Here is a 13,134-nt window from a genome sequence, read left to right as displayed (position 1 = left end):
AATGCGGTTTTCGTCCTGGTTGCGGAACACTGGACCAGCTCTTTATCCTCTCGAGGATACTTGAGGGTGCATGGGAGTTTGCCCAACCAGTCTACATGTGTTTTGTGGACTTGTAGAAGGCATTCGACCGTGTCCCTCGGGGTGTCCTGTGGGAGGTGTTGCGGGAGTATGGGGTGTCTGGCCCATTGCTACGGGCCATTCGATCCCTATACAACCATTGTAAGAGCTTGGTTCGCATTGCCGGCAATAATTCGGACTCGTTCCCGGTGGGTGATGGGCTCCGCCAGGGCTGCCCTTTGTCTCCGGTTCTGTTCATAATTTTTATGGACAGGATTTCTAGGCGCAGCCAAGTGGAGGAGGGCTTTCGCTTTGGTGGCCTCAGAATCTCATCTCTGATTTTTGCGGATGATGTGGTTCTGTTGGCTTCATCGGGTGAGGGCCTCCAGCTCGCACTGGAACGGTTCGCAGCCGAGTGTGAAGCAGCGGGAATGAGGATCAGCACCTCCAAATCTGAGGCCATGGTTCTCAGCCGGAAAAGGGTGGAGTGCCCACTCCGGGTCGGGGATGAGTTCCTGCCCCAAGTGGAGGAGTTCAAGTATCTCGGGGTCTTGTTCACGAGTGATGGGAGAAGGGAGCCGGAGATCAACAGACGGATTGGGGCTGCAGCTGCAGTAATGCAGACGCTGCACCGGTCCGTCGTGGTGAAGAGGGAGCTGAGTGTAAAAGCGAAGCTCTCAATTTATGGGTCGATCTACGTCCCTACCCTCACCTATGGCCACGAGCTGGGGTTAGTGACCAAAGAACGAGATCGCGGATACAAGCGGCAAAAATGAGCTTCCTCCGAAGGGTGGCTGGCCTCTCCCTTAGAGATAGGGTGGGAACGCCTTGGTATTCCCCCGGATAAGCTGGAGGAGGTGGCTGGGGAGAGGGAGGTCTGGGCCTCTTTGCTTAGGCTGCTGCCCCCGTGACCCGGGATGATAAAGCGGATGAAGATGGATGGATGGATGGATGGATAACAGATCAACAGTCTAGATTAACTACAATCAGTCCCATTAGGCTCATGACTGACCTAAAATAATAACAGAATACCTCAAAACAAGATAATTAGCTTTTTCATAATGTCCAGGATTCTGGTGAATCAGGATTTGGTTACTTAAAAGTAACCAAACCTGCGAAATTCAGAATACGCCTGGTAGCCTGGTGTTACTTACCAGATGTCACTAGTTACTAAGATGGAGATCATTATAAAAATTAAACATTTTAATGTTTTGTTAGGATTTTAATGTTAACATTTAGATCAAAACAAAGCATCAGTTCTTGAGTGTTGAAGTGAACCAAACCAGGAGACAAAGAAGAACAGATGTACCTCTCATCTTTGATTTATTTTTCTTGTCTCTTATGATGATTTCTCCGTAAGTGACATCTTCAGTTCTCACTGCTGAGTAGACTGCGGCTGGATCACTCTCTGCACAATAAACACACAATAATACACACACAGAGGGCATTACTGCAGATCATGCAGAGTTGCTGATATTGATATTGATACTGCTCCTGCAGAAAGATTTTTGAATCTTTTCATTTACTATTCATATTGTTATATCGGTCTAAAATAAATTAACATAAACGCTCCTTTACAGATAAATCCAGGATCAGGATGAGGCCCCTTTTTAAGGTTCCTGGCCTTTTTTTGTGATGCACGATATAGGCCAGGCCTGCCCAATCCCGGTCCTCGAGAGCTACTATCCTGCAGCTTTTAGATGCATCCCTACTCCAACACAGCTGAATCAAATGGTTTGATCTCTTCAGCATGCCATCATGTTTGGCAAAGGCCTGATAACAAGCCATTCATTTGATTCAGGTGTGTGGGAACAAGGATGCATCTAAAAGCTGCAGGACGGTAGCTCTCGAGGACCGGGATTGGGCACCCCTGATATAGGCTATAGACTAAAATAAATTATTCTACCTACCATCATGCAGACACTGCCTCGATACAATTTAAACATTTTCACATCTATTCTCTGCATGTTATTTTGTTATATTTTGATTTACACATACATAGTTTAAATAACTTAACTCTGTTAAAACTATTCCCCTCAGTCATGGCCGCTTCATGGTTATAGGCATCAGCAGCATCAGATGGGCTTATCTGCTGCTTCAGTGCTACAAAAACATTCCATTTAAGAATTATTTAATATTACACAGATCATCCTGGAACCTATGAATTGTGTTTATTTTCATCTTAAAACTAAGGATTGTCGTGAATTATCCTCCACTTATTGGGTTCTAATAAGCTAATGACCGTGGTCATATTAATTTGTTTTATAACAAAGGTTGTGCTGACCTTATTGGTCATGCTGAAAATACAGAGTTTGATCTGTATAATCTCTTTATCAACTGCACCTGTGGTCTGTAAACAGGTCAGTTAACACAGTATATTTTTCAGTATCTTCCTCCAACGTCTTTCTTTTATTGAGCTTAGCCTTTTCAATTCCTCGTGGCCTCGTGCTGCCCTCTATAATCACAGACTGATGCTTAACAGTGTTCCTGTCACATGCTTCACCAAGTTTGATCTCACACCCTCTGGCGGACAGAGGCTCAGAGATATACAGATATATGGAGGGAGATGTTGCAACAGTTTGAAAATACAACACGTTGGAGAAAAAAAACAAAACATTGCAAAACGTTCCATGGTTGGAATTCACATTTGTGTCTGTGTCTTGTGTTTGTGTCTGTGTGTGCCTGTTTGTCTCTGTCTATACGTCAGGTCGAGTATCAGACGCCACCTCTCTGGGAACATCTCAGTCCCTACAAAGTATGGAGGCCTATCTCCCCCCCACCACACGCCCTGCTGGTGGCTGATGCCCTCAGCCGTCGGTGCATTGGTGGTTCTTGGTGTCTGGGGCTGGGAGCTCAGGTATGTACCGGCTCACTCCCGGTGGCTGCTTGGCGGGGCCTGGCGCCCGTGGCTCGGTCAGGCCTCTTTCCAAGCAAAAGCTTGCAAAAGCTTGGCAGGGACTCTCAACCATTTTTTTTCCTACTCAAACCTTTTCTTCTGTTCCAAAAAGTTGATTCTGTTCATCTGGTTTTTAGTGGGAGAAAAAGCTACGTCCAGATGAACAGAATCAACTTTTGGGGATTTCCTTTCCTGGATGAATGAGCATGCATCAAGACCTTGTCTCCTGTTTTGTGGCCAGGGAGCATAAGCGTTTTACTTTTTTGGGTTCACTTTATTGTTCACTGTTTCCTTTTCTGCTGGTTGTTTTGGCAGTGTAGAAGCTACTACTTAATGGTGTGAGGTAATTATAATTAGTTTGTAAGATTGTAAAATTTATTTCATGCACACAGTTTTTTGTTTGGAGACTCAGCTTATGTATAACTTGAGTTGTTGCCCTGTTATGTTGCACCACTTTTGCCACAGGGGTCATAACACTTGGCAAGCTCCAGTTTAGATTTTTTTCTCATCCTATATCAGCATTTATGTGATGGTAGTTTATGAGTAGCAACAGTATCATTCAAATGAATATTGCAGAAACTTTCCACGCCATAAAATTGCAGTGGTGTGCGACGCAATCAGTGCTATGTGTATACTGGTGCCTTAATTCTACCTGTCTAAGAAAGACCAGGGCTGTTGAATGAAATTCACATCATGTCTTCATTTCTATGGACCTTTTTGTTAAGAGCAGTGGCAGATTATGGAACCTCTCAATAATTCCAGATGTTAGCAACATACGCTCGTGCGACAGCGCATTTAAAAACTCTGGGTAACAATAACTGTTCAGACAGATCCATTTATACCTTAATAATTTTCAAAATTGAAAGTCTGTCACTTAATTTAAATTTGCATTGAAGCACTGCAAGATATATTTGTAGTCTCCATGTATCACATGACAGCTCCAGTTCTGAAGCCCTGCTGATGTGACTTTGGCTCCGAGAAAGAAGAGCGATGGGCCAAACCAGCAGAAACATTTCAGATTCTAATAAACTACTAAATATATTTATATAGGTTACTTAGAATTTGTGAACATTGAAGACACAGATAATCCAAATGTTGGTGTTAAAAAAATATGAAAGTGAAGGAAAAACGGAACTGGAAGTTCTTATTTCAAATCGTAATTTAAAAAAAAAAAAAAAAAAAATCTGAATATTTGCTAACTTTTATTAACAATTTTGAATTGATGACAGTGTGCACAGTTTATCAATAAGTTATAGATATTCCTTTTTAGAAAAAAAAAAAACAAACACAAAATAAAAACAAAAAGAAGAAGCCTACAAACTTTTTTTTTGATGAACAGGAAAGTGGACGACAGCGGAGCTGTTTTTTTTAATTATTTTTTTTTTATTTATTTATTTATTTTTTATTATTTTTTTTATTTTTTGTTAACCACAAAGAGTAATTCCAGTGCGCAAACAACACTCAGCAGTGAGATTTTAAAGATGAGTACATTTGAAAAAAGCTTCAATACAAACGATGGGAAAATGAAAACTTTGTACCAATATTGGTTTGAAGTGTAAAAATATGGACTGTAATTTAAGATTATTAAGTCTAGCATTAAATCAATAAAATACTTTAAAAAAAAAAACAAAAAAAAACACTTATTTTCACAATTCTAATAATCTCAACATAGAAAAGGTTCTTTTTGTAGTTTGTTTTCCTATTTTTTTATTCTTCTTTACTCTATAATAAAACCAGATCTTAATTATTTATGAATTTGAAGATCAGAGAAAAAGTTCTCCTGGATAAAACTATGATCACAATGCACATTTTTACTATTTTAAGTTTAAATGTAATTTTGAAAAAAAACAAAAAAAAATAAGTGACATCCTTTTAAATTGTTGCATTTTATTTTATTTTATCTTTTCTTTTTTAGTGAATAGTGGTGTTCTCCCTGCTGAACAGAGTGCAGCTGGACCACTCTCTGCATAATATAACACACATGCAGAGGACAGAGTTGGTGCCTTTTTAAATGTATGTGTCTGAAAAATACTATGGCTGACTGTGCAGGTAATAGTACTATTTAAATGTTTTTAGTGCTAATTAACAGGTGTCTGTGTGATGCATTAGTGCAATGGATGTAGCTTGTAAACAATTCAGTACATTATTGTCTCATCCAAATATAGTTACTTCTAGCTTAAAAAAAAAAAAAAAAAGACACTATGGTATGCTTGCATCCCATAACCTTGGGTCCTAACTCTCTACAAACCCTGAAACATAAAAATGCCCAGTGTTCTCAACACTTTATAAATACCACAATCATGCAACCCCACCCCCAACCCAGCAAAAGACAATATTACCTCTTTGTCTGGCTGGCTGTAGTTGGCGAGTTGATATTTTGATGTCACTGTACATGATGTCATCTGTGATGTCTTCTCCATTTTCTTTTTGATCTGCTGAAATGAACCAATAATGTTTAAGAAAGTTGTTTCCCTCTGCCATAGAGAATAAATACTAACACTAATGCTATTGTAATCATAATGAGTGTATACTTTACTTTGTTCTACAAAACAAACCTGGACACGTGTAGTCTACAAGTCTGAGTCTCACCTTCAGGTTTCCTATGAACAAGTCGTCTAATTAGCAGAACCACAACACAGACTGATGCAGCAATCAACACAGGGAGGATGATATGGACATGTGACACATGTTTATTATGAGGAGGAGGTGTGGATGTAGGTGGAGGTGTGGTGTTGTGTTCCCCTAAAATAAAGCAAACACAGTCATTAAGTTGTCGTCACATAGTGAATGTTGAAACCTGCAGAAACACAGACAGGTGAGTGTGTCACCTGTGACAGTGATCCAGCTGGATGGAGACTCTCCATGACCGCTGATGTCACACTTGTAGAGGCCTTCATCAGACCTGGAAACATGCTGGATGGTCATGTGACCTGTAGGCTGCTTCCTGATGAGGGAGCCATCTTTATAGAAAGCAGCTGGGAGGTTGGAGGGAGTGGTCTTTGTTTTACAGAGCAGAGTGACGTCATCTCCCTCCATCACAGGGAGGACAGGACTCTGCAGGATCACTGATCCACCTCAACACAGAGACAAACTACAGCATTTCATCCATTTACACACAGCTTCATCAACACTAACTCCACACACTCAGCTTACCAGTGACTGTCAGGTTAACCATGTTACTGATGGGACCCTCTCTGGACTCACACCAGTAAACCCCACTGTCCAGTGTGTCAATGTAGCTGATGTTACAGGAAGAACCAGCTGGTTTTCCAAATCCATCTCCACACTCAGCTCTGGTGTCTGTTGTCGTGTTTCTCCTCAGAGTCCATCCAGCAGAGCTGTCGTCCTCCTCACAGCTCAGAGACACAAAGTCATCCTTAAACAACTGAGAGCTGCTGGGACTCACAGTCAGACGAGCTGTGAGGGTTACAATGAAAAACTGATGATCTTTTTACTTTACACTCTGAAACATGAACCCAAACAGGTCATATCAGTGAGCATTTATCAGGTTTAAACTGTGACAGAAGAAGGTTACTGACCCTGGTTTGTTGTGCAGCTCAGCATTGAGATCAGAACTAAAGAGAAATTAAACTCAGGTTGGTTTGAGCTGAACATGAAGAACAACTCCACACAAACAGCTGACAAACCTGCTTCTCTGCTTTTTTTTTGTTTTTTTCAATCTGATGTCAGATCTGATGTCACCTTTCAATAACATTTGGGCAACAAACACAGTAATCAGTAATCATACTAACAAATATACAAATATCCAGACAATTTGGATTCTTCAATCCCCTCGGTCTCAGTTTTTATCTGGGAAACAGCTCTTGAAGTCATCGTTGTGATTATATAAATACGCTGTGAGAAAATACAAAATATCCACTACTTTGAAATAACACAATAGACTAACGTGTTCATTGTGTTGATATGAGTGAATGATTTGATCTTTTCACTGCCTGCTGTGTTTCCTCGACTCCTGAGCAAAGATAAAGAGTCAGTTCACACCTGCAGTTGGTCCTCGTGGTGTTTGAACTTGAATTCAGCCTGATTTGTTTTTCATGTCTTCTCCTCCATCATCAGTTATCAGGAGAGCAGACAGTCAAAGTACAAGAATTCAAACAAACACAGAGATTCTACTTACAGAGCAGACACAGCACAGATGTTTCCTTCATCGTCCTTCTCACTCATTTCAGCTTTTTTTCATTTCTGTCACTGACACCAAGTAAAGCCCGCCCTCTTCCTCTGAGCACCAGCTTTTCTTCTGGTTCAAACATAGAATTGGGGAACTCAGTTTTTTTTTTTTTTTTGAGTAAAATGATAAAACTATTTTTAAAAAATATAACTAGAAAAACATTATAAGATCTTTTGTCTTAAAAAGTTGAAGCTGTAATGCCCACAGACATTTGTCTGTTCACTGAAAAGACATTTGAAAAACTCACTATCTTTTGATGCTAGTGATCTGTAGTTTGGTTGATGAACAAATCCATGTCCATGTAGTTACGTCCCCCTGTCATGGTCGCTGTGTGGCAGGCAGGATGAGGACCCAAAATGCAAACTCACGGACTCAGGGGATAAACTCAAAATGCAGCTTTATTGCTGACAGGTGACAAACGAAAGCAGTGATACCAAAGCAATACAAAACTAAACTACACTGGGAAAAGCTAATTGTACCATATACCAGAAGACACGGGGAGAACCACACACAGCACGAGGGAGACGCAGACATAAATACACAGAGGGTTAACGAGGGAAGTGGGAGCACACGGGGAACACAGCTGGCACAGATAACCATAACGAGACAGGGCGGGGTGAACATAACATGACGTATACAGGCGCGAGAGTCACAAAGTAAAACAGGAAGTACACGGGGGTTCAGACAGGAGGAGAGAGAGAGCACAGGGAGAACATAGACATAACGGGCAGGGGAAACATGGAATAAAACATAAGGAGAGACGAGGGCTCACAGATACACAGAGGGGCACACAGGGGGTGAGAGTCACGAAGGGAAAACACTTAGGGAACAACACAACAGGGCAACTCAGGAAACATGGCCTAAATAAGGAACAAAATACAAAACACACAAAAACTGAGAATACTGGGCCCACATGGCCCAGGACCATGACACCCCCTCAGTGAGAGAGACAGAGATGAGCTGAAACATAGGAATCAAACCAGGGACGCTGCTGTTATGGAGCTGAACTGGAACCATTCAGACACTGAGGCCCTCTGAACACATTTTAATTACAGCTGTGCAGAGACACACTGATGACTGACTGGAACACTATGATTCACATTTTACATTAACACCATCCTCACACATGGTTTATATATGACCACTAGAGGGAGACATTGCACTTTACATACTAACATGGATGCCAGCTAATTAGCAATGCTGTCCCCCCTTTATTATGCAGACTTACACAGAGCATCATGTATCCCAATTTCTTGAGTGGAGAATAATATTAGTCTTAACACTTAACTGACCAACAACTCAAATAGAGTTAATTCCGAGTTGAGCAGCAAATCCATCAGGATTATCTAGCTGAGGTCCACCAAGCTCCACCACTCAGTGAAAGCACTTGTGGAGCTGTCTGATTAGGTAGTCCTCCCCCAGTTTGCTATCTGAGCCTGTGGGTAATGGGTTTTCAGTGCAAGTGAAAATCCCCACATAAAAACAAATACTCCTCATCACTACAATCTTAACAGTGTCACATTGGACATTTATATAGAAAAAATAACATTCTATCCACCCCTTTGGTTGGAGTATATACAGTGGGGCAAAAAAGTATTTAGTCAGCCACCGATTGTGCAAGTTCCCCCACTTAAAATGATGACAGAGGTCAGTAATTTGCACCAGAGGTACACTTCAACTGTGAGAGACAGAATGTGAAAAAAAAATCCATGAATCCACATGGTAGGATTTGTAAAGAATTTATTCGTAAATTAGGGTGGAAAATAAGTATTTATTATATTTATTATTTATATTTATATATTATATATATATATATATATATATATATATATATAATATATAAATATAAATAATAAATATATATTTATATATTTATATATTTATTTATATTATAATTGTATATCGAGAAAAGCAAAATTCACATTTTCATATTTGGCTTTAACTTTCAATAAATGCTTTGCATGAAAGAGGAAAAAAATCTTACAGATCCCCACCCCTCCACTAAAGCTCCACTTGTGACTAAAAATGACCTCAAGCCCACAGCGCTTCCTCCAGTCACTCTCACTGTTTCTTGAACTGACATTATATCTAATTCCTTTAAATACACAAGCTTGAAAAAAGCAGCTCTTTTCTTTTCTCTAGCATTGCTTAAATTTAAAGTGCCTATTTCAAATTCACATTTAAACAAGGAGAGATGGAGAAAAAAAAACAGGGACATACATGTCTTGATCTGTTAACACACCATCAACAAAATTTCCAGATTTTCTTTTTGTCAAAACCTGAGACGACTCAATCAACTCCTTCAGGTCTGGAAGTAGTCCTCCACTTTTACCAGCCTGAGGCCTTTGTCGTCTGTAAGAACCTTCTGATTTCAGCAGCAGAGTACAGATTTTGCTGTTCCTGGTTCAGAGACAAATCACCTTCAGATGCCATACTGCTCACTCCTGCTTTGTTTCCTCTCTTGGCTTTTAAAGCTTTAGTACTGCTGTGTTAGTATGGCAGGTTCAGAGCTCTTCTTCTTCTGGGACAATTTCAATAAATCTTTATCAAACATATTGTCATTCTCACAAAGATCCTCACACACAGATTCATGAGTTGTTTCATTTTTCTGATTTATGTCAAAAACACCTGCAGACTGGTCATTATTCATACCAGTCTCTATGATGTCAGTGCTCCTCTGATTGTAATGCTCACATGATTCTCATTCTGTCAGACCTATCACTGATCATAAGGGGGTAACTTTCAACCAACTCCTCAGTGGGGGGGGGGGGATTGTCTGCCTTAGTAATATCGGGATTACCGTGGCCTTGGCAGGCTCTGCAGGTGTGATCTATGTTTCCACACCAGGTGCCTTGGGTGGCACACGCCCTTTAACTGCATCATCCATTGGCAGTGTGTTTCTTAGCCTTTCTGGACAGAATGAAATAAAATGCAACCACAGCCATTTAAGGGGAGCACTCTGTATCTGAGGTCATTCCCAGTAATGTCTGAACTGGGACTGTGTGTGATGCAGAGAGGTGGAGACTGGAGGTCTTGATTGAACTACAAAGCTTGTAATCATGTTTCCTGTTGATTGAGCTGTGTGTGCTTGTGTTCAGACTTTAAACCAGAGCCAGATGTTGTCTACTCTTCACTGAAGTAGTCCACCAGTCCAACCACTGACGTCCACCTGCTCGCCTTTGGTCTCCCACCTCAGAGCAGAGTGCATCCACGTAATAAAAAATATTTCTCTACGTATTTTCTCTCTTAATTGCAATGATATAATCCCCAAATTATACCTTTTCTTATTGGAAATTTTTAATGTGTATTGTGTAAATATAAGTAATCCACATACACTTAAGAGAATCTAATAAAAACACTTTGCAGTTTTTTCTGTTCCTTATTAATGTCACTGTTTTGTTTCCTCATCTGGTTCTGTAGCTTTCACAAAGGTGTCAGATGGAACATTTTATTTTATTTTTAATTTAGGAAACCATTATATTTTTCTTCATTGCTCTGCTGCCTGGGAAACTATCAGTACCGCTTGAAATACCATTGAGTCATATGTACAGACTGCTACCATCTACTGGTAAAACTGGGAGTTACAGCCAGCAAAGGTGCTTTTTAAAAGAAAACGGCTTTACCTCTAAATATCCAGCAGGTTCCCAGTTAGAACTGGTAAAAAAATAAATATGTTGCAGAATGTGATAACTTGTTGAATAGAATTTGGGTGTGAAGGTGTAGAAATGTGTAGTTTGATATTTACACAAATATACTGAGAAGAGCAAACTTCTCTCTATCTTTTACTGCTTACAACCACAGCTCTGTATGAAAGAGTATTAGGGCCACATTAAAAAAAACATTTCTGATCATTTTGAGAATAAAGTCGAAATTTCAGGCTTGAAGTAAAAAATTATTTTGGGAAGAAAAAAGGCAAAATACTTTTTTTTTTTTTTTGAGAAAAAGCTCTTAATGTTATTTTGAGAATTAAGCCCAAATGTGGAAATTACAGTTGTTTCCAGACAAACAGCTGCCACAGCTGTTATACCCTCTACAAAATGCCTGTAGAGTTGGTGAATTCGTACTTCAGAATCCGTATTAGTTACAAGGAAATCTTTCTGAGTTAACTTGAGTAATTACTTCCTCCAAACCGTCAATGTGTCTTTCAGACCCCATTCCTACAAAACTGCTCAAAAATCCTTGAAAGAGTAGTTGTCAAACACCTGACACATCATTTGCAGAAGAATGGCTTATTTGAAGAGTTTCAGTCAGGTTTCAGAGCTCATCACAGCACAGAAACAGCTTTAGTGAAGGTTACATGTAGTGACAATTCCTTTACTTTTAAAAGTTCAAACGTCCCACAACTTAAAGTCCACAAGCCACTGCTGCACTGAGGTAATATTTCGTACGCAGGCAAAAGAAGTCCATTGTCCAAACCTTTTAGTTGAGAGTTTTGGTTTTGGTTTATTTATCCATTTTGGCAAGCAATAACAAGATCCTTCCTGCTGCTTCTCCTGCTCTTGTAAAAAACCATAGGCCCACCCCAATGCATGCTGGTCCTATACCAGTCTCTTTATTTATAGAAACAAAATGGCCCTACAGCTCTTATTGACTAATTTAACAAAATAACAACAAACAAAACAAATCATTTAAAACAAAATATTAACCAACAAATAAACCCCAAAATATAAATAAACTAACAAACTTTAACTAATTTCAAAATAATAAAAAATAAAGAACAAATAGCTCCAACATTACAAATGATCTACTTATGGCCTCTGACAGTGGACTCATCTCTGTGCTTGTCCTCAGTGCAGCGTTCGATACTGTTGACCATAATATTCTAGAGTGATTAGAGCATGCTGTAGGTATTAAGGGTCCCGTGGCACAGTGGTTTAAATCATATCTATCTAATAGATATGATTAAACACAAAAGGACTAAATCATATGCAAAAAAATTCTGTTCATAGCCATAGTACACGCAAAAAACGGTGAGAAAAAAAACACAGTTTCTGCGCAGCACCTTCACTGTCTGCAATGACAAGTAGTGAAACTACTGAATTGCTATCAATACATTAATTGTTGCTTTCTGATACAATAAAATAACACACAAAAAAAGAACAAAATAACTATAACAGCAAACTCTATATTCCTAATTTGAATTTTTGCATTTTCATGATTTTTGTTTTTTATCTATTTTTTTCTCAGTTGTGAATTAAAAAAAAACTGAGTGGTTAATTTTGTTTTCTTTCTGGAAATCCTTTTTTAAATTTAAATATTTATTATCGGGTTAATAATTCATTTTGATTTATTATACTTCTTTTGTCATTATCCATTAAATTATCACTAACTTAATTGTGGTCTAGAAAAGAATAAATTAATGAGTGGATCATTTTGATAGTACATATTTTTATTGTAAAATTAATAAATCCGTGGAAACATGCTTTTATTTTGATGGAGATGTGTTTCCGGGTTTTCCATACGCTGGTTCATGTAAATCACGTGACTTCTTCTTTTACATATCAGTCATAATTCGTCCTTTACGAAAAGCGAAACTACGTGACAAAACTTTCTTAGATAAATCTGCTACTTTTAAACAAGCTCTGATGTTTGACCAAGAAACTGCCAACAAGTGAATCTTAGTAGAAAAGGAAGTGACAGATGTTAAAATGTTATTTGTGTTTTTCTTCTCCAGTTTTCTGGGACGTCTGGACTGTGCAGGTAAGCCTTTTGTACCTGTGGGAATAAATCTGTCTGATCATCGAGATGAGGAGCATAGAAATGCTCAAAGGAAGTAATTTTGCGGGTTTATGAAATGAATTTACTCAGATTTCGCGTTAGAGCGAAGTTATCCGCTGTTTCTGTTTCTAGTTGTTTGAGTCAGTGTATCAATGCAGAGTAAATGTACGTGAGCAGGTAATGACGGGAGAGGAACTTACAATTAAAAAAATGTATGTTAGTTCGCTATAAGAAGAGTCACGATCAAAGTTTAGTTTCATTTTCACTTCGTGTA

The 13,134-nt window shown here is 39.1% G+C and overlaps 1 protein-coding gene across 1 annotated transcript in view; it reads right to left on the bottom strand.

Moving 5' to 3' along the window:
• The window catches only part of LOC146713299 (Fc receptor-like protein 5), a 60,729-nt gene extending 53,532 nt beyond the window's left edge, over window positions 1-7,197 (bottom strand). Inside the window, exons 1-5 of the mRNA XM_085446730.1 lie at window positions 7,092-7,197; window positions 6,493-6,528; window positions 6,107-6,370; window positions 5,782-6,027; window positions 5,638-5,695 (exon numbers count right to left, since the gene is read on the bottom strand). Of these exons, the coding sequence (XP_085302856.1) occupies window positions 5,638-5,695; window positions 5,782-6,027; window positions 6,107-6,370; window positions 6,493-6,528; window positions 7,092-7,122 (635 nt within the window). The 5' untranslated portion in view covers window positions 7,123-7,197. The remainder of the gene's footprint in view (window positions 1-5,637; window positions 5,696-5,781; window positions 6,028-6,106; window positions 6,371-6,492; window positions 6,529-7,091) is intronic.
• Window positions 7,198-13,134: the final 5,937 nt, after the last annotated feature.

This window comes from Copadichromis virginalis, linkage group LG3, assembly GCF_057382275.1.
Source record: "Copadichromis virginalis isolate Kocher_CV1m ecotype Utaka linkage group LG3, C_Virginalis_male_GT1.1, whole genome shotgun sequence".
NCBI lineage: Eukaryota > Metazoa > Chordata > Actinopteri > Cichliformes > Cichlidae > Copadichromis > Copadichromis virginalis.
This window is presented reverse-complemented; position numbering and strand designations above follow the sequence as displayed.